The following is a 22,041-nucleotide window of genomic DNA, read 5'->3' on the forward strand; positions in this document are numbered from 1 at the left end:
CTCTAAGCAAACTGCCAATGCAGGGTTGTTTTTTTTCTCACCCAGGTATTGTGCTTTGAATTGCTTCTGGAAAGTTTTCCTCTCCTTCATTACACTGTGCGATGACATCTCCTGAGGTAGGATGTTGGGTGCTGACTCAGGGACCAGTAATGAACACTGGAAGTGGCAGCTGGTGTCTGACACTGTCACCCTGGCAGTAAATGCGACAAGTCCTCTGGGAAGGCGACAGCACTGACTCATTCCCCATGAGATCTGCCTCACTTCGTGCTCCTCCTTTGGGAAAAGCAGGAAAAGAAAGCAAAAAAGAAACCCTTCCAGGTAACTCCATGGGTGCAGACTTGCCACTGACTGTTCTCCTGGGTTTTTTCAGCCCAGCAGCGAGAGTTGCCTTTGCCAAAGCAGGTGAGATTGTAATTACCTTGTGGTAATTAATGCAGTCATCAATTTAGCTGCCCTAGCAGTTCTCAGAGGAGATGGTTGCATTTGTGGCTCAGGAACCAGCTCTGTAAAGATGTTCTGATACTTGTAAGTCAAACACCCAAATCTCTAAAGAGAATCTGGGGCTGGGAAAGGCAGCCATGAGCAACTGCTGCGATTTATCTAGAGCTGGGAGCAGATCTGATGGAGGCTGTCATGTATGGGATGTGGTTGGCATGGAGAGATTCCTAAGTCCACCCTGAAGGGCACAACTAGGAATGAAATCCCACCCAGCTCCTGTCTGGACAGCCAAAGTGATGGGAGATGCAGGTCTAGCAGTACTGAGTGCCAAGGAACCCTTTCCTCTTGCCCTGGATGCAGCGACTCTGGCAATGATGCTTTAACTCCTGCTCTGCAGGAAACTCTCAAGGCCTGAGAGGAGACGTGTTTATGGCTTCAGGAGTAGCTGAGCACATTAGATGAAGGCTGAGCAGCATGCAGCAGCCTGGAAACACTGTCTCTGTGAAAAAAGGAAATGAATTTCAACCATTCCTTTGGGCAAACTCAGCCAGGCTTTTCTGCAAATTAAGCTAACCCAATTAATGCATTAGCATGGGATTCAATACATCTGAGATCAGGCAGAAAAAGAAGTCGTTTATCAAGTTGTCACAATATTTGTACATTGTCAGCCTGAATAAGGCAAGTGCTTGGACCGGGGGTGAGTACAGCTGGTGGGGCTGGGAGATGGTGATCCCTTCCTCCAGGAGTGTTAAAACAAGCATTTCATGGCAAAAGTGGGCCTCTGGGCATCCTTAATCACATTAAAACTAAGCCCTCTCCCCAGGAAGTGGCGGAGGGTGGAAGGAACCACCTTGGGCTCACACACACAGGGATGTGGAAAAGAGAAGTTTGAGGTTTCTCAGGGTCTAACTGCTCAGAAGGAGGGCGCATCCCTCCTCCATCACATCGCACATCAAGCTTTGAATCAGATCCTCCGGCCTCAGACCTCGCTTCATCCTAGGGCTGTGTTTCCCTGTGGCATCCACACCCAAAGCAGCTCAATGCTTCTAATAGAGCCCAGCAAACAGGTTAGCCAGGGGCCTGCTGGCCCAAAGAGCTGCTGCTCACCTCTCAGCGCGCAGAAATCCTCTCACAGACACATCTAACCCCAAGTAAAGCCTCTTCTTCCTCTTGTTAACAGGAATTAACAAAGAACCCAGGTTAAAATTCTGTGTATGGATGGAGAATCCAGGTCTGGGTCTGGCCGACCTCTGCGGCTGATCCCACCGTAATCTGTGCATCCTCTGGGCTCCGTGGGGTCCATTTCGAAATGGTATTCCATAAAGGCAGCCCAAACTCTCACAAAAGTAATGATCAGTATTTTTATTCATACACAACTGGCTTTGAAACTACAGTTAATATTTAACAAAAGCATTTCATGCAAACGAGGATTGAAGATATAGCGAACTGAGTAACACCCCGATGCTGTGATTTATACATCGGTCTTGCCCACTGCACTTCCAATGACAGTGATTTTTTAATTACTTTTTGAAAAATGAATGGCCTCTCCAAATCTTCTGGTAGAATCTTGCAGATAAATGATAAGAAATAAAGCTCTCCTCTTTACAGCACAAAATCCGGGTCTGAAAATAACACTAAAAACCATGAATGAGTCCAAGGTGGGATTACTCCTTGTTTAAAAAGGTAGTATTACAGTAACATACAAGCATTTTAAAGGTTTCAGGTGAGTTCTGTGTACTAAACCAAATGTGTGGGAAATGCATGCTTTTAAAAGATACAAAGAGCTATTTCATTGAAATTATTTTCCTTACATTCATTTTAATAGCACAGGAGAGGATAAATGAAAGGCTTTGTGGGGAACTGTCACAGCTTAAATTGGTATTATTACTGCAAGATTGGTTTTTGTCTGCTTTAAGTCAGCAAGTCAGCCCAGTGTGCAAACTCTACTGACTTCTATGGGATGTGAAGCCCAAACGTCTGTGCTCTGCTGAACAACACCGGGCACAAACACTTCCTTAATAGTTTTACTGAATTGGGGTTTATAAGCTCCAGTGTACTGAGCATCGTGTACTCAATGCACTGAGTATGCAGCGAGCTCCAAGCATGTAGTGATTCCACTACAGGGTGCCCTGGAGGGCCAAGACAGGAGCACACAAACCTCCGGGAGGATGAAGCCATCGGCAGTTACTGGTTCAAACAGAAGGGAAATAAATAAATATAATAGATTTCAAATAGTCAGAATCATGGAATGGTTTGGGCTGAAGGGAACTTAAAGCTCATCCAGTTCCAAGTCCCTGCCACGGGCAGCGACACCTTCCACTAGATCAGGTTGTCCCAAGCCCTGTCCAACCTGGCCTTGAACTAGTCCTTAGGAAAAGGTTTATAAAGATCAGAAACATAATTTTCCTTTCTATTAACATATTTCTGTCACCAACTTAGAAGTATAAAATGAATGTAATGTCAGCTTTAGACTTTCCAATGTATCCCATAGTGAGCAATGAGCTTCAACGGAAGCAGGCTGGGGCTGGTTATCAGTGCTGTTGCTCCTCTTACTGCACATCACCGTTTAAAATTATTAATAGACTCCTGATTTTATATCTTTTTTTGGTCAATTGACACTAACGGAAGAAAAAACATTGCTTTTAGGGCAGTTTTCTTTTGAATTTGAATTATGGTGTCACACACAAGCAAAAGAAAAGCATGAAGATACACAACACACGGACTCATTAATATATCAATGTAATCAACCTCTCATGGATGGCCCAGCTGCATGAAGAACATCACTTCTCCTTCAATAGGAGTCAGTATAAACATTACCAGAAAACTGCTGTGCTGCCTTTATTCACCCATAGGGAATCTCACCCTCCAAGAATCAGCTCTGCTAAGACTTCCATCTACATGGAATTTGTCAATTGCACATAGAAATCTCAGTAGCTGGAAAAGAGGCGAATACTGCTGACCCATACCATCAGCAAGCATCACCTCCCACCGCACCCTGACTCCGGTTAACGAAAGCTGGACTCCAGGTTCCCTTAAGAAAGGTACCAGACTGGCTTTTATTTCTTTTCAAACGTTTTCAGCTGAATTACTAAAGTTCTATAAAAAAGTAGAAATAGCATGGTATATCCAGCAATACCACGGGAATAAGCTGATTAAATATTAAAAATTATAATAATACTTACACAACTCTTTTCAGGTTAAAAGTGTATTAGAAACATTACCTAAGAAGTCCTCACAACTCCCTGTGAGATATGTAAGTATTATTATCCCCATTTTACAGATGAGGTAACTGAGGCAGAGAGGTTAATAACTTGCCCTCTCTCTTAGTTTTCTTAGGAACAGAGGGCTGTAGTGCATGATGATTATTCATTATAAGGCTATTTAATTACCAGTCATTACTGGCACAGTTACTGGCTGACAGGAAATCACATATACTTATGGAGTCAGTTCTTTAATTCTTTCAGTGAACTATTTCAGACCCCATTTAAAAGCGTGGAGCTGAGTAAAAAGGTGCTTTAGCTTCTCTGCTTTTCTACTTGGCAATATAGTGCACAGAGGTACCCTCGCCTAGAGCTGACACCCACGTTTGCGAAAAGACAAAACCTATGTACAGTAATTTATGGTACTGACCAAAAGAACTGAAAATCACATTAGATGTTTCCAGAAGTTACATGGCAGGCCCAAAAGCTCACTGTAAACTCAATGCTGTAAATATGTTTCTACTCATATCAAAGCTTTATTATTGGACTACTATTTCCAGTGATGTGTTTTGCTTAATAAGGAAGGTCTTCCCCCTCTGCTTAATTGCATGTGTCTGCTGTGGCATCTAACTGGGATTGCATCTGGATGCACTGGCTGAGAAAAGAGACTTTGAAATTGTACCACTCCATCCCAGTCCCTGAGTATGCCACCCTCCCATCTAGAAGGCAAGTTCCTCTCTCGCTTTACCTTACTAATTTTACAGCATTATTCAAACAAATTCACCCCAAAAGACAGGATGAATATTAAAGGCCAACAGCATAACATGAGTTTCTTTCTTTCTAAACAGCTGATTTCCAGAAAAACTTTCTTCAGTGTGTAAAAGGAAATCCAATGGTATTTCTGGAAAGAATAAAGGATCAGAAAGCTAAATTGCACTTCTCCTCTGAACTGGATTAAGGGGAAGTATTTTGTTATGGGAATGTGCTCTCTCCTCCTCATCTATGCGCAATCCTTGCTAAGAGCACCGAGACTGGCTGGTGACAAAGTGGCTGTGCTGGAAACCCAGCACCCTGCTCAATTGACTCAAAGGTGGATAAGAACATCCAGATCCTTGAATAATGAAGAAATTTACCTAGGAGACAGTTAAATTCTATTTAATCGTTGAAAACAGCTTGGGAGTTTACATTGCAGACCTGTGCTTCCCCCCATCAGCAATGGGGCTGCTTCGGAGCCCCTTGGGATTCAAGTGCATGTGGGATGGAAACACAGCTCCCAAAACTTCCGCCCCAGCTTGAGTGTATTGTAATTCTCAATTTGACTTGCAACGTGTGTTTTCAGATTATGGTTGCTATTGAACACAAGTGAAAGAAAAGCAGTTCTAATGCCTCTCCCCTTGTTGATGCCTGTTCTCTAGAAATCCAAATCTCGCGAAGAACATTATATAAACAAGATCTGTATTTAAAAAGATATGAAAAGGCTGGGTGGATACTTCAGTTTTACTTGCCATTATAAATTCCTGGATGGTAAGAAAGCCACCTGGAGTTCTCATTAAAGATTCCAAGCATTAGCATTCACGAGTGAGGGCATAAGGCAGAGCAGTGAGGAGGAGTACAAATACTCAATCCCTGTTTAATAAAACCCTGTCTTGTTCCTGCAGGAGCCCTGAGTTCACAGTACCTTTCATAAGCATCACAGAAACCTACGGAACGTGACATGAGCCGTTGCAGGGACTTGAAGTCACAATAATAAACAGTAATTCCTGCTTCTACATCAGGAAAATGGGGAACAAATGCCCAAGAAATTGGTTCTGAGAAGTAGCCAAAAAATGAGCAGCTCTGTTCAGACACTGGACCACCTCTTTAATGCCATGTTCTGGTGCGACCAGCACCGACCATCACAGCTGTGCCAGAAACATCTACCACAATGGGGCTTTCCCTGTACAATGCATATTTCACTAGGAAAACCAGAACTGTTTGGGAATGTCTACCCATGCGAATGTCTATCCTGCTTGCTTCTAGCATAGTTCAGTTCTGCCCCTGCAATGCTTTTCCTCCTTCCCAAACCTGGGTGCTGGCATTTCTCCCAGTATTTTCCTTTTTCTTAAGGTCTTTTTCACTTCACATTCTTAAACCACACCTAATGCCGCCTCTCGGCAGACTGACTTTCTTGAGAGCCCCTTCTTCATTCACATCTGAGCCTCAGTAATCTGTTGCATCTATTATCTTCTACAGCTTGATGCTTCTGTATCTTCTAAGCTACAGCAGACTAATAATATTCAGAAAAACATAAATAGCCATGAATGCAGCATTAGTCCACATGCTTTATGGTGAGTACCATATATAACACACAAAGAGGAAAATGAACTCCCAGACCTGGCTGATTACTTCTTTGACACAGAATGGTTTAAAAATTTGACTCCTAAAACGTTTTGAAAATGGTAAGTTCTGTTTATTTAGGCAACAACCTGAGTTCTTGTTAGTTGGTCAATGCCCCTCATTAGCCGTGTGTTTTCCCACGCCTTGGAATGGTTTGGTTCACTCATTAAAGCCTGCTGCTCACTCTTACCCAGGGAGATGCTCCTTGCTTCAAGTTGGGGCTGCAAAAGGACCATGACCAGGCAGAAGTGAGACTCCTGGAGTGTTGTGAATCATGTGTCCTAGGCACCAAGAATACAGCTTCCGAGCGTGCCCCAGGAGCAGAAACACATCAGTGACCATTCAAATCCAGTTGTGTTTCACACACAAACTGTCCCACTCCACCACGGGTCACCCCCGTTAGTCAAACCCATCCACTTGGATACCAATTTGCAGGATTGGATCGCTCTAACAGAATCTTTGGCACAGGTTCCATGTTTTATTGTCATAAAAGATGATTAGAAAGTAGATTCTCCTCCCACCCACCCCCAGTTACATGTTCTAGTATAAATTTAAGTCTTTTATGGCAAATATCTTACTTTTTGAATATGTTTACATGCTGGAAAAACTGTAATCAGTCTGCATGCAGCAACAGAGACATCATGCTTCTGGCATCGTCATGCACATCTGACAGACAAAAAGTGCCTATGGCTGCTAACAGGAACAAGGCAGAAGGGAGAAAAAAAGAAGGAAAATGCACCGACTACTATTTTACATGCTGTAACAAAACCAAAATATGCACAAAAAGTATTCACTGATATCTGAATTAATATCTTCTGGTGAGTTGTAAGAAGATCTATCAAAATTTTTCATCTAAGTGATAAGAGAGGAGAAGATTGCATTAATTACAGTGTTCATCATTGCAAATAAAGTCGATTTCCTTCCCTGTAAGTGATAAGCAGACATAAAATGAAAGCCTAATTGAACCTTGTATAAAACCTGCAGGTAGCCATTATAGTTTAAACGTATTTCTACTTTTAAAAAAAGAGATTATTCCCTAAGCCATTAAGAATATCCAAAACCTAAAGTAAAAATCAAAACAACAGCAATAAAACATTTAGCTAAATCTAAATGATGTCATTCAGAACAAGAAGGTTCACAAATAAAGCACAATTTGTTTTATAAAATCTTTATAATACTCTTTATGCTGGATACGATTATGTCAATATTATAGAGCTGCTTATTATTAACCCTTATTATTAAGAGTTATTACTAAACATGCAAAATACATTGCATGAAGCGTATGTAAAATGTATTAAATTCCATTCTATCAATAAAACAAGTTTTAGGTGCTTCTTTTTTCAGGCTTTATTATTCAACAGCCCAAAGTTTCCTGAATTAAAACTGATTATTTTTATACCTCACTTAATTTTCATGAGTTACTCTGAAGAAATCAGGAAGTCACTTGGGGCTGTATGTGTTGTAAATTTAGGATATGTAACGCTTTCTTCCATTTACTGCCCTATACTGCAGACTACAAATAAACACAAGTAAATAAGTAAATAAACAAGTTTTCTTTTACATTCCAGGTTAACAAATCTCATAGTAAAATACTGGTATTAGAACCGGTTAGCAGTAAACTTGAGGAGTAAATTAAATTAACTGAACAAACAATGGCACCCTGGATCACAGAATAATCTCATGGAGATTAAAATTCACAGAAATATTATTAAAATTATTACTATTATTATCATTATTAAAGACAAAAAAATCACCCTTGAGTTTATCACATGCTACTTAGCAAAGATCCTAGAGATCTGGCCACCGCTGAAGTGTGTTTAAACCTGGAGTTGCTTATAGGATCATAGCCACAAAGGTCTAATTTGATTTTATTCCCCCCCCCCCCCCAACTTGTTTTTGTCCTATTTTCGTAACAACTGCTTTCAATATTTCCTTTGCAATGCCTCTCCCTCTCAGTGATGCCTCCATTCCAGCCTCTTGTGCTGCCCATCTCCCTGAAGTCACCAGCAGGAGCGGTTCCTCGGGAATCAGTGCGTTTGTCTCCCAGCATCTGTACAGAAGGACTCGCGGCGGTTTTATTCTTTCAGACCACATGTTAGATGAATTCTAACACAGCAGAGTGGAAAAGGGAGCAAAAGGACAGTGGGAAGTTACAAAAAGATCAAACGTACCAAAAACTGGGTAAGTTTTGCCAAGTCAGTGGTGCCTTCTAGAAGGGTAAGTGGGCACCGCACACTGATTTATCTCCCGTTAAGACAACACCGCCGTTGCAAAGCCCAAATCCTGAATTAGTGGCCTTTCCCCCCCATCTTACACTTTCTAACCCTACAATTTCCAGGCCCAAATGGAATCAAACAAGGCAAAAGCCTAAACGTTGTAGGGTTAGAGATCATTCCCTGCTGTGGGATTTGTTCCCGTTCTGCTGTTTCATGCTACATTTTGTAAAAGGGGGTGTATGAACTGGGGGTTGACATAAGAGAACCCTTCAAAATCTGTTTGGTCTATGTTAGCAATGACCAGCTGATCCGGAGGCGTTAACACCGGCTGTCCTCGGGTGAAGAACTTGTCAAAGTTTTCGGCACCTTTGCCACACTGCAGAAAAACAAACAGAAAGAGGAAAACGGCTGAAAAAGCATCAGCAATGTATCAGCAGTTCCAGCTTTTTGTGCGTTTTTGAGGACACACGTAAGACTTTCCCTTGTTTCTCCTATGCAGCTAACAGAAAATCTTCTTTTCAGCTATTTTAACAAAAAATCCCAGGTAAACAGAGAAGTTTTTAACAGACAAATTCTGATGAAAAACAGAGTCTGAGAAGTTCCCATCTAAAAGAATGAGGTGACGAGGTAAAGAGGGTTAAATATTCAGAATTACTGGGATATGAAAGGAGAAAGAAAGTATTTTTATGGACATGTATTGGCAAGAGATACTTTATCTGTTAAGTCTTTTCATTCTTCTTAAAGCCTTTACAATGCAGAATTAAATTTTCCTCTTAGTCTCTGTTTCCTTCACAATCTGCAGAAAGCTAAATGTAATTCATCCATATGCTCTGGTTCTCCATTTTACAGCATATAAGCTGATAAATTCATAAACAACAGCAGAGCTTCAGTCGTGGGGACTGCAGGAGGGAGCTGGGGCAGGGAGCGCATCCTGGGATCCTCATCCCAAAATGTGCTATCACAGGTTTCCTGTTTTTTTTGCCTAAGAGAAGAGACACATCATCTCATGAAGCCCAGCTGAGAAGGCGGTTATATATAGCTACACATGAACACAACCCATTCAGAACAGAACACAAAAGAAACCAGGTTTGTAGAAAGGATAGTTTTGAATAATGCAGAGAACACTTGAAAGGCAGGGCAGTATCATTAGAAGCAAGTTAAAAAGGATGAAGGTGGGACCAGAACAAAATTAGCTTGGGTGCAAGAAAAGAATGCATATCTGGGAAAGACTAGGCATTGAATATTGTGGAGAGGTCTAAAGGAAACCGGTAAATCTGTTCATCTCAAAACTATCTACTGTAACAGATATTCAAGCAAAATGTGGTTGTATGATAAAGCACTGAACGTTTCTTCCTGTTGTCCCTGACTCTTCCCTCTCTATCCATCCCTACTGTATATCTATATGTGGATTTAGAGGACATAACATCACACTATTAACTTCAGCCTTAAAGGATAACTTGGAAAGGGTAGAATACCGTTCATAAATAGACCAATATTAAACATTGATTTTTCTGAACTAATGCAACATAGATAAATCTGTGTATTTATAGGAGAAACCAACTCAAGAGGGGTCCATTAAGGGAATTCAAGGGTGAGATGTTTGGCTGTCTAAAAAATAGCTCAGTCACAGTTTGCAGTCTTCTTGCAAAGCACCTGGCACATCCTGGACTGGCACATGCCCTCTGATCTGAGCTGCAAAGAACTTTTGCTGCCTGAGGCACAAGCTGGTTTATACTTCAGATGAAAAAATGCATGCTCAGGTACTGGACGGCAGTGCTCACAGGAGGACACTTGTTCAGTCTTGGAAGGACACAAGCAGAGGGACACTTCAAGAGGTTAAAGGCTAAAAGTAGTCTGCTTTTCCACCCAGGATTCTCACTCACCGAGTAACCTGGTGCTCACTGAAGCCAATGCATTTTGGTACAGAATCTCCGAAGAACAAGAATGGACAGAGCTCAACTTTGACAAGAGCAAATCTCTGCATCAGTGGAATGAAAGTCAATGTATCCCCACACTAACTGTCAAATTTATTTAGAGGCAGTACAGTCAACTCAGAGCAGCAAAGAAGTGCTATTTATACAGGGAAGACTTTATGCTAAGAAGATGTTCTAAAGATACACATCACCCTGCTATAAAATAATGCTTTTTTGTCTTTCATTTTTCTTTTTTCCTTTTCTTTTTTCAGCAAGTGGAAGGTATTCAAACAAACTGCATATTGAAATCAAAATCCCTGACTCCATTAGGTCTCTCACTATTGCTTACATTAGTAGAGGCTAAGAAATAACTCATATGAAATTTGGGTATTTTTTTCTGTATGCAAATATAATAATTTATCAATTATAGTATAAAAATTATATTTTCAATATAATTTACCAATATTAATAATTTTGCATCTTCAATTACGTATCTGTGTTCACATTAAAGATCAGCACTGTGTTAATGCAGTATTAAAGCTGAAAATAAAACTGAAAATAGGGACTCCTACAACTCCTAAACTTACAAACACAAGTAAAATGTCCTTGCCAAATAATCAGTCTATGTCTATAGCCTGTGAAATGTCAGTCTGGAAGGGAACACATTATTTAAACTGACCAACTGCTGACCCAAAATCTGCCGCTCTGTGTTTGAATGGGAACCATTCCTGTGTGCAAAAGCAGCAGGATTATTCCTGCAGCAATGTGCTTCCTAAAGAAGATGCACCTACAAACAAACCCTATAAATACATCCATTATCTTCAAACAGATTAAGGGTTGTGTGATTTTTTGCTTTCTAGAATCAGTATCCATCCCTGGAGGTATTTAAAAGACATGTAGATGTGGCACTGAGGGACACGGTTTAGCGGTGGACTTGGCAGTGCCAAGTTAATGAATGATTCTGTGATTCTAATGCAAATAGAATCAGCAACCACAATAAAAAAGTTATACACAGGGTATGTAAAGATCAGACTTGGATTTCAAGTTCTTTTCATCTGGGAAAGTTAGGCTCTACGTGAGTATGCCTTGGTGTATTTAATAGCAGCCTGTATAAACAAATCAGGTCATGATAACTAGGGAGTTAGAGCACAGCTGCTCTAAACAGGAGCCAGGATCTGCCACAAAGTGTGCTATGATGGAAGCAGACCATACTTCAAGATTTTAGGACCTTCATGCTGGTGTTACTTTTAACTTGAAGGAGGCTCTATGGACTCAGCTCCTGAGCTAATAAAACTTAGAGATGTGAAGGTAGATTTCCTTTACGATTATCTTTGACTCAAGAAGCATGCAATGAATATCTTCCATAAAACGTGCTTTCAAGAGGTGCAGCTCCCCTTCGACAGAGAGCCCTGGGGACCGGCTGGGCAGGCTTGGCAGCACCACACGTCTTCTTTACCTATTTACACCCTTCCCTGTGTGCAAAACCCACAGCGTATGAAAAAGGTGTTTTCCCTGGCACAAACCACTCTTCTCAGCATGCAGCTGTCCTGGTGATGTGGAAAAATCATTTGTAGGTGAATGTATTCTTGTGATACCACACCAGGTGTCTGTATTGGTATATGTACAGAGCAACGGCCCTCTGCCTGCAGTGCTACAGCCAGCTACACATCTCAGTTGAAACAAGGAAAGTGCTGGAGAAGAAAGAGTCAATGTTAGGGCAAAACAGTTTACAGCTGTTCCTGGATGTTTGTACTCTAGCGTTCAATGCTTTTCTTTGCCTGTCAATACAGCCCACAGTGCCCATGAAAGAAATCCTGTATCAACAAATACAGATCTTCAAATTCTATTATGCAAACAGTTCTCATGGTAAGGCCATCTTTCATTTGTTTGGATTTCTAAAATACTCCTGCAGATACATATGTGCAAACCATGTAACAATGCCAATAATAAATCAGGGATCATTCTTGCAAACTCAGATGTCACTCTAGGATGGGGAATCCCAACCCCACGTGCTGTGTACCCCAGTAGTTCAGATATCTTTAATCACTAACTTCATATGTTGTTCAGAGGAGTCAGTTGGGAGCTGCCTTTATTACAGTGGCTGATGTGAATATGCCAATTTTCCCTGTTTTAACTTCTCATGTAGCATGTCCGGACTCAAACCACTGAGAGACTTTATCGCAAGGAACACAGTACACCGGGTTATACCACCGAGTGCCAAAACACGAGCAGATTTTCAGACTGGTCTGCCATAATCAAATTGCCTTATTTTAGCAGTGTCCCAGATCGGCAGTACCATCAAGCCGACATTAATCTCACCCCGCGGGAAGGCATGACTGCAGACACTGTTAGCGAGGGAAGTACTTGGCATCTCACTCACCACTTTAGGTTTGAAAGGTGGCTGAATCTCTCTGTTTTCCAGTTTTTCCCAGTCGATTCTTCTGAAGAAAGCATGTTCCCTGATGTCTCTTTCACCTTCAAGGCCACAGCCAAGGCGTTTTGCCGGGTGTTTAGTCATTAGCTATTAGGAAGAAAACACCAAGTGATTAAACTCAACACACGAATGAACGTGAGATGGGCTTTCCCCAGACTGCAGTGCTCTTGCTCGTCTCCTGAAGATCCAAGTTCCTGATAAAGTTGTTTTGAAAAGCTAATATTCATATTTTGAAGATTACTTTTCTTGTTTGGTCACTGGAGGCAGCACATCAGCAGGAAAATGAAGGCCTGCACTTGAGCAGAGGTTGCTGCTGGAGGTGTGGGGGGCAGGCAGTGCCTGGGGCACATTGCCATCTGGTTCGTTCACAACTCACTCCTGAATTTCCCCTTTGGTCTTCCAGTTCAGTCTTATAAATCTTCAGAACAGCTCCTGCCCTACCTCAACAATCAATTAAACTCAATAAATGCCAACATACTAAAGCTGTACAAAGTACAACTCCCCCTGCTTCATTTTTCTGGGCTTGTTCAAGACATCTCATTACAGAGCCTACAGTTTCTTGGCACTCAGCTGACAATATCTAATCTGCGTTTCCTCCCTTGCATCCTTAATGACATCTTGGTCAATACTATACTCAGTTGCACAGATAAGCAGACATGGGGAAAAAAAAAACAAACAAAAAGCCACCAGCTTTGCGTGCTTGGAAACAATAATGTGCTCCCTTCATTAACAAGCTCCTCAAAATCTTTTCAACGGATATGAACATGAGGAATTGAGCAAGGCAGCCTTCACTTCTCAGTTTCAGTATTGTGGGGACTGTTTGAAGCTCCTTTAGAAATTCTATATGATTGATACATTGCTGGGAGTGATACCTCAACATATCTTTTTAAAACCTCAGCTGTTCTGCTTTAGCCTCCCTCCAAATGTTGAGTTGATCAGAGTCCAATTTTGAACCTAAAATAAAAGTAACTCTAAGCAGACTTTGGGAATTCGGCTGTGCACTGGGCTGGGAATCACATCCTTCTGCAAGCTTCCCATTTCTGTAACCTTTTCTAAACCCCTTAACAGTAGGTGACAGAAGAAAATGTGAAAAGTGGTTCCAGGAGTTCCATTTTTTGCCAAAGTTACTGCGTTTACCAAACCCAACCAACTGAATCAGTGGAATGGATGTCAAGCTGACAATTCAGCTTCAAGAGCACAGCGAGCACATTTGCCTTGCCCAGTGGTGCACGGTCCCAGGATTGCTGAGCTACTGCTGACTACAAGGTTCAGAAGCTTTCTCATATTGACTTGCTAGATCAGGCATAATGCTTACTGAAATCTGGGATTAATTTGTTAGTTTAATACAGATGATGAACATATTAATATCACAGAGACTTGACCTTAAACCTAGGAGGCAATGCAATTTTAGCTTTCTGACCTCCCTAGCAGAACAGCAGCAGGCAGGAGAGCTGAAAACAGGGTAATTAGATCAAGTTCAAACTATGCTGTCTGAATATATGATTTTCATGGGAAGGCATCAATATGCATGTACTTTACAAAAATACCATGTTTCGTTTCTATTGGCCAGCACATCTACACTGGGATGGATTCCACAAGTAGAATGGTTTTTCCTTTTCCTTTGTTTTTCTAAACAGCTTTTCTATTCCTTGATGATTTTTCCTTAAGGGATTAATATCCAGCTCATGTACAATGCTTCATAAATGGTTGTAAAGGAAAGGAAGAAAGTAAATACCAAATTAACTGGCACTAAGTGCGGTGGTATTTTATCAGTGTAAATAAGACATCAGAGAATGCTTTATAGAGGGTGGTTTGAAAAAGCCACTGACAGTACTACAGGGAATCACATGGAGCCAAAGGAAAGTCAAATGAATTCTTCTTTTCCCTGAGCTCATCCGCTGAAGTAAAAAAAAAACCAAAATCCCAAAGCAAATTAAATTACCTAAGACTTTAAGATCAATTTTAGGCCACACAGGTTACCACTGGGTCAGGATTTCCCCATGGTGGGTCAGGATTTCCCCAGGGTTTTGTTGCATTTACACTGAAGACTTTCACATAAGCTCACCTTTACTTACATTTAAAAATTATTCTTATTAACTCTTTAGCTCTGCTGCTGCCATTGGGCACACTGGGCCGAAGACTCGCTGGACTATCTGGTATTCATCCAAGCTTGGATCTCACTGGCAAAACCGGGCTTGTGCTGCAGAGGGCTGAGAGGTGAGGTGGGTGGAGATATTCCAGCTTTGGATTTGGTTTATAAATTCTGCTTTGGATTTGGATTTTGGATTTGGCACCTACTGGTCCTGACATTTGCTCTTACCATAAAAAAGCTGCAACACAGGAAGAGCTCAATACTCACCAGTGACACCAAGCGACTGGCGCTTCATGACAATTTAGCTCAGCACTGCCTGACAGAAGTTGCACTTAAAAATCAGCAGTGCCTTATCAAAGCCAGGCAAATTTAGTTATTCACAAGGATTGCCAAAAAGGAACTGAAAGATAAAAAAGCATCTATCTCACCCCCTTGCAGATGGAGACAGCTTCTTTGGACAGTGACTTTGGATAGGAAACATTGTGCTCCATTATGGACTGGAAAAGCTCATCTTCATCTTCTCCATCAAATGGAGGCTGTTGAAAAAAAATCACAGCAAGTTATTTCCTTTTATTAATAATCCTCCACTTTTTACAAAACGGCATGACAATCCTGGGGCCACACTGGGTCAAACAAGGGTGCATCCAGCCTAGCAACCTGCCTCCTGTCAATCACAGATGCCCAAAGAGATCAGCACACAGCAGTGGTCCTTACCCAGGAATACACACCAAACTCCCCGCTATCTGCAGCTGGGGTATCTTCTGACCCAGAAGTGTTTATCAGTCTCAGGTAGAAATTGAGGAGGAAAGTTCATTTCTGCCCCCACACAGCAGCCAGGTTAATGAAATGTGTGCAGGATTATCTGTGCGTTCATCTTTGATCAGTTTTTAAAGCTATTGTGCACTGAACAGTCAAAATACTTTAAAAGGGTGAAGTCTGGAGACTAACTTTTAATTACCTTGATCCATTCCCCACTTGATTCCAGTTATGCTCCAGTCTGTTTCATAAAACATGCTCTGCTTTTGCGAAAGGGAAACTAATCACAAGAAAGGGCTGCATTTTATGTTTAAATATAGGTGCTGAAGAAAGTGCCCATGGGGGAGAGACCAGGAGCAAGACTCAGCTAATGGTAAATCTCATTTTCTGAAAAGCATTCAGATGCCTAATATTTGCAGTGCGGACTGTAAATGTTAACAACCACAACTGCTACACTTTAGAAACTTTAAAAATGCCAACTGGAATTTAGCAGAGAAACTATTAAAGGCACTTGTTAAAAATGTATGTTTTAAGCTTAGGAAATGCATGCCTCTAGCTAACACCCATTGAAAGCCAACTGCAGAAATGTTTTCCAACTCAAGACTAATAGAATCCTTAAAGTTGGTAGTTATCTGCCATTTACTGCTGTACAGTGTTGCTTTTCTACTTGAGTGACTCAGAGAGCAGCATCTCATTAACTGTGCAGAATAAGGGGTCTGTAGTTGAGCACATTTCAAGTAGCGAGACCCCTACTTTACCACTATTACATACAATACAAAACTGTATTATTGTGACTTAACTGCAATGCAGAGCATGTACACACTCTCATAATGTTTCCCTGTGGTTTCAAACTACTAAATGGCATTTCTTCAATTTGACACGCATTTTTCTGCTCAAGTGTCTCCCATTCAATTTTGAAGATGGCTATTTATAACATTATTACAGTACAAAGAAGCCGTATTCAAAGGCAGTGCTTGATTATGTGGGTGCAATGTAAAACGCTTAAAGCATAAATACATCCTCAGTTCAGTCAGTCAAGAGTAGAAGGATAATGTACGAAATGCCCCAGTCCTGTCCTCTAATGGTCTAGGCTTTTAGGGAGCCTTGAAAGAGAGCAGCCGCAGGAAGAAGTCACAGTGAGCATGGGAGGATAACTCTTACCTGGCCAGCCAACATCTCATAGAGCAGCACTCCATATGCCCACCAATCCACAGACTTCCCATAGGGCTGGTAAGCAATAATCTGTATTATCACAAAAACAAACCAAAGAAAAACCCCTATGTTAACCAACACCCAGTGACATATTAGATAGAGACGTGCAGAGACAAACATATTTCCTTCAAAGGGCCCAGAACACCAATCCTGACATCCTCACTCCGGGTAATCACTGGTTTCAGTCGGAGTTGGATTGTTCTGTAAATCCACCCGCACGTTTTGGTGCTCTGATATCCTGGGAAATGTGGCTCTTGGGAGACCCTGAGATGTGCACTTGAAGGCAAAGGAGGAAGTATAGCAGCACGGTATAGGAGACAAGGCAAAAGTATTATCCATCCATTAGTGTCACAGCTTGAAATCAGGAGACTCACTTAACTTACAGGCTATCAATAATTAAGCCCTTCTTTTCAATATTCATATTTTTGTTCTGCTGTAAAAGGGATCCAAATTTAAGAAAAGAGCAAAGCCCTGAAGAGCTCAGTTACATTTTCCCAAGTTGCATGATTAAAATACTCAGTACAAAGCTAGATACCAGCAACACCAAAAAGAAAGGGGTTTCTGCTGTTCAGCCTAATGGAACTATCAAGTATTTTGCATCCTCTGGGTTCACATCTGCCTCAAATTGAAGCACAAATTGACTTCTGACACACTGAAAAGCTGCGAGTGCCAAGAGCACGCAGGTCCCCTCATGTCATTGTCTTCAGAAGTGAGTGTTGATTTATTTAAGAGATGCACTGGGCATGCTAGAGAGGAGTTCTGAGGTGCAGATTTCTCTTAGCTCTCTTTCTAAACCACTGTGAAGGGATACTGTGAATCATGAAGAGATGCAGGATGTCCTGACCACTGTCCATCCACAATGGACACGGCAGTATCACAGCCTCCAACCCCAGCACCACTGCTCCTCTAGAGTAAGCAGAGGACTGAGGCAGTTGTGACTGCAGATGGGCTTGCATTTATTTCCCTGTTTACATGCTTTTTTATTCTTTATGAAACGAATTGCTAAGACACACATCACATATCCTAGACTTTTTAGTTGTCTGCAAGAGAAGTTAAACTGGCAAGTTCTATAGTTTCTCAGGAAAACAGTGAGTCACCAGTTCAATAAAGCAGGACTGCCGGGCTACTAAATAAAATTACAGTCTCTGGGAGAATATATGTTCTTCCTGGGGAAAACAGCAGCACATGAATTAAAAATTACTGCTATGTTTCTAAGCAAAGCATTTCAAAATCAATTGTACTTTGAAATACATTACACAACCAGAGGTAATAACAAGATTCCCGGGTGGAAGGTCCTACATAAAGGCAATCTTTATTACTTGTCTTTTGGCAGTAATATGGGCTTTAAAATATATATTTGGGACATTCATTTAATATTATTGTGGTTCACATACTTGGTTACTCTCCCTTCAATTTCTATCACCAGTAAGTTCCCAGAGGCCAGCTGGAATCAGTGGTGCTTCTTGAAGGACCAAATACTTTCAAAATCTTATCCAGAAAAAAGACTGGTCTTTATACCCAGAAAATGATAAACCCCATTTTATCCTCAGCCCTTCTCTGACAATCTCTCCAAGCTTTACGGAAATGAGCATTTTATCAAATAAAAGGGATATTTTTCAGAAGGTCATTAATTTATCAAGGCAGAACATTTTGTACCATAAGTGCACTTGGGGAAAGTGGTTTTGATAGGAACAGTTTATTTCAATCAGCAAATGAGAAAAAGATGGACCCACAGCAGTGAGAAAGAAAATGCTGCTACATCACCACAGTTCCCAAGCCAACAGTCGGGTCTGTGCAGGAGCAGTCTGCTCCTCTTCCTACTGTGACAGAGTTTGATGGGATTATTGAGGAGAGGAAATCTTTTAAATATGGCAACACAATGTCGTAACATTGAAGATGTGACAAAGCATGGACTCGGTGTTTGTTTATCCAGCAAGAGGTGAGTCAAGATTAGGCTGTTCTCTGAATAGCATTGTCATCAGCAAATGTAATCTGACCTAATTAAATCTGCCTGTGCGAGAGAATATCAAGCAGAATCATTGAGAGAGACAGAATCAACATGAAAAAGCTCCTACATTTAACCTAACATATGTTCAGAGTCACTAAAATTTGTGTCCTATTTGATGCCACATGTCAACATCAGCTGAAGCATCTAACAAACAGACCAGTGCCTCCTCTGAGCTGGCACACACTTCCCTCGCCTGAACCAGCTGCATGATGAAAGAGTGGGATTGAGAAATAAATACGGACATCAAGGCTGGAAAGGTGCCACTGCAAATGCAATGAAGACAGTTTTGTCACTGAACCTACTGCGGTAGGAAAAGGTGGTACTGTCCATGTCTGCTGCTGTGCACTGGAAGTCTCTTTCCTCTAATCCTAATCAAACACACCCAATTTGAATCACCAGCTTTGTCCTGGCAAGGATATGACACAAGTGAAACACACAAAAGCCATCTGCCATGTTCATTCACCAACCTGCATGTCGTGCATGGGAACTGGTGCTTATTCATAATACTGGGAGCTATTCAAAGTGTTAATTGGAAATGTAAATGAGAGGAAAGAACGCTCACTTCAAGGAAGGAGTTACATGTGGGAGGAAGTAGAGGAGTTTTCAGTACACAGTCAAACATGCACTGGTACAAAGTCAGCAAATTCTAAATGTCACATTTGCAGTAGTTCCCTTCTCCTCATCCAGAAATCATCACGTATTACCTCCCAGCTGCTGCACTCAGAGCCATCACTGGCTTTGCAGCAGCTGCCAAAAGAATCCTATCTTCATGGAATAACTTTGAGACCTGTTAGAACAAATAGGGGTACATGAACATGACCTCCGGTCTCAGCGCAGTGTGCAGAGCAGACCCAGAGCAGTGAGGGAGTTCAGTTGTCTAGAAATGGAGGAGTGGGAAGTTGACAGGATGCTTCCCCTCCTTCTCCATCATTAATTTAAATTACTGCCTTTTTCACCTCCTTTTCCATGTCACACGTCCCACTTTACCTATCTATTAAAGAGCTCTGCCTTCCCAGGATCTGTGGATTTGAGAGCTCAGGAGGAATTGCTTTCATGAAGCCAAACTGGCAGAGGAATGAGGACTGCTTTTTTCCTTTTTATTTTCTGTTTTTCCTCCAAGGAAGGCACAGTTAAGAGCAGGACACAGAGATTAATACCAGCAATTTGTAGGAATGTTTAGATCAATGCAGCTTGCAGCTGGTAGCCAGTTGGGATGAAAAGATTATATCCCAGAGGCAAGAGAATGCCTTGTGTGAACACACCTAATGTCTACTGGGGAAGTTAAAACTCAGTTATTAAAAGAATAAATATTACTAGCACAAGAAACAGTCAAAGGTATGCTCCCCAAACCTTTGTAATACCTATCAGCCTCCCAGCATCCTGGCAAATGCAAGTCAGAGCTTAAGACTTTGGGGCTATGAGATGGAGGAGAAGGGAAACTGGGGTTTTAATTTAAGTTCTTTGTAAAGTCAAAATCAGTGCCCCAGCTGCTGCAGAGATGCTGATGGTTCAGCGCCACACCACAGGCTGTGCTGGCAGAGTCCCTTCCAGCTAATCCTTTTGGCATCCATCTCCTTCTGTCTCTCTTGACTGGTCAAGGAAATACAGAGACTTAATTGATTTCACAGCTATTTTATCACTCCAACCATAAATATTTCAGTTCAGCACGTCAATAAAGAAATAACCACTTTCGGCCTGACAGAAGTGGTCAGACCTGGGATTCCTGCACAGTTTAACGTCTGCACATCTCTCGAATTGCATAGCGTAACAAAACGAATATTAATTCCAGTGTGCCGCACAGATAAGTACCAACAAATGCAAACTTCCCCAGTCATTAAAAAGGAAAATATTATTTTACAGTACTTCAAAGTGTGCAAGTCCACTTTGCTGAATGCAACACCACATTCCTCTGCTTTTCTGTCTGGAGACTGTACATGTGAAGCCAGCTGAGATGCCCCTGTATGGTCCTTCCAGCCACGCTGTCTCTGAACTGTGTCTGTGTATAATTCATATAGAGGCAGCATGAGCTCCTCCAGTCCCTACCGCTGCCACATTATTTCCCAGATACTAATGAAAAGAGCTAATTCTGTACCTCTGAGTGCAACACACTCACAGGACAAGTCTACTTTAGATACCTTCACTGGTTCATTTAGATTTAGCTCATTTATCTCCACTCAGCAGGGAATGGTACCGTGCAAATGCCTCCTCATTATAACCTATTATAAATTTAAGCCCATGGAAACATGCTGAAGTGCTCCTGCAAGCAACACATGAACTCTACTTTTACCACAGACCTAGTTAGCAATTTGTCAGGCACAATAATGTGTTCAGAAATGAAAGAATATCAGCCAACTAAAGAAAAAGAAGTCTATCTGTTTGTAACGTAATAGAAAGACTGATTTCCTCCCAGTTAGTGAATGTTTTGGTCAAAGGTTTATTTCTTTATATGATATTTCCCAACAAAGTGAAATAAATCATTCCAACGCTGACCCATATTGAGCATTTTGGCACAGACAACACATTCTTTGGTATTATCTGGCACAAGACTATTGCCACAGAAAGGACACTTTTTAATTTGTAATATTGGCTTCATTTCTGTTTTGACAGGCGAAAATGAAATAAATGAAATACTGCTTTGGTTGTTCTGATATCCTTATGCAAGCAACAGCAATTTGGGAGAAACGAGGTTTTAGAATACATAATATTTCACTCTGAAAAGCGTAAATAAGCAAGTGGAAAAAACCAAACTATTTTTCATCCCGGTTTCACAGAAATGACAAAATTCACCTTAGATACTAATTTACTTGTCTGTGTATAAATCTTCCATATTCCAACAAACATTCAATTACAGCCAGAAATGTTCCAGCCAGAGCTGCCTCTTGCCCAGCACTCAGTGAAAAAACTGAGTATCTTGGATGAGGATCCAGCCTCTTGCACTGAATTTGCAGCCAAACAAATCAAGACTCTTGAAAGCTCAGTATGGCCAAACACCAGATTTCAATATTCATATATTTGAATCATTTCCAAATCACCACATGTGCTTGTTTTTAATGTTTTATACCTAAACTATTAAAACACAAATCATATCCAGACTCAAAATCTTAACCCTAAGCTCATATTGATCACAGCGCTTGAAATGAGAACTGCGCTTCTCACCATCAGATTTTCACTTCGGACCCATTTCAGTTATGTTCAGGTTTGAATGTGATTTTTAGCGGCTTGAATGCAGCACAAGGATCACCAAGTCACACAAAACTCAAGGCAAATTATGGATTTCTTATGTCAACTCCATTCAAGCCCTGATTTATCTTCTAGCTTTGTTCAGGCTTTCAATGACCGGAGCCTTCCTGAGATCAAGAGCACTAACTCATGATACCTGTGTACCATTTGTAAGAC

General features: G+C 41.3%; 1 protein-coding gene across 2 annotated transcripts in view; it reads right to left on the reverse strand.

Moving 5' to 3' along the window:
• Nucleotides 1–8,441: 8,441 nt before the first annotated feature.
• PRKCA (protein kinase C alpha) overlaps nucleotides 8,442–22,041 on the reverse strand; it is a gene marked incomplete at both ends in the record, with an annotated part of 139,982 nt that continues 126,382 nt past the window's right edge. For both annotated transcript variants that reach the window (XM_080629303.1, XM_080629302.1), the window contains 4 exons: nucleotides 8,442–8,606; nucleotides 12,524–12,664; nucleotides 15,098–15,205; nucleotides 16,587–16,667. In XM_080629303.1, the coding sequence (XP_080485429.1) occupies nucleotides 8,442–8,606; nucleotides 12,524–12,664; nucleotides 15,098–15,205; nucleotides 16,587–16,667 (495 nt within the window). The remainder of the gene's footprint in view (nucleotides 8,607–12,523; nucleotides 12,665–15,097; nucleotides 15,206–16,586; nucleotides 16,668–22,041) is intronic.

The sequence above is a fragment of the Psittacula echo genome, assembly GCF_963264785.1.
Source record: "Psittacula echo genome assembly, chromosome: 14".
Lineage (NCBI taxonomy): Eukaryota > Metazoa > Chordata > Aves > Psittaciformes > Psittacidae > Psittacula > Psittacula echo.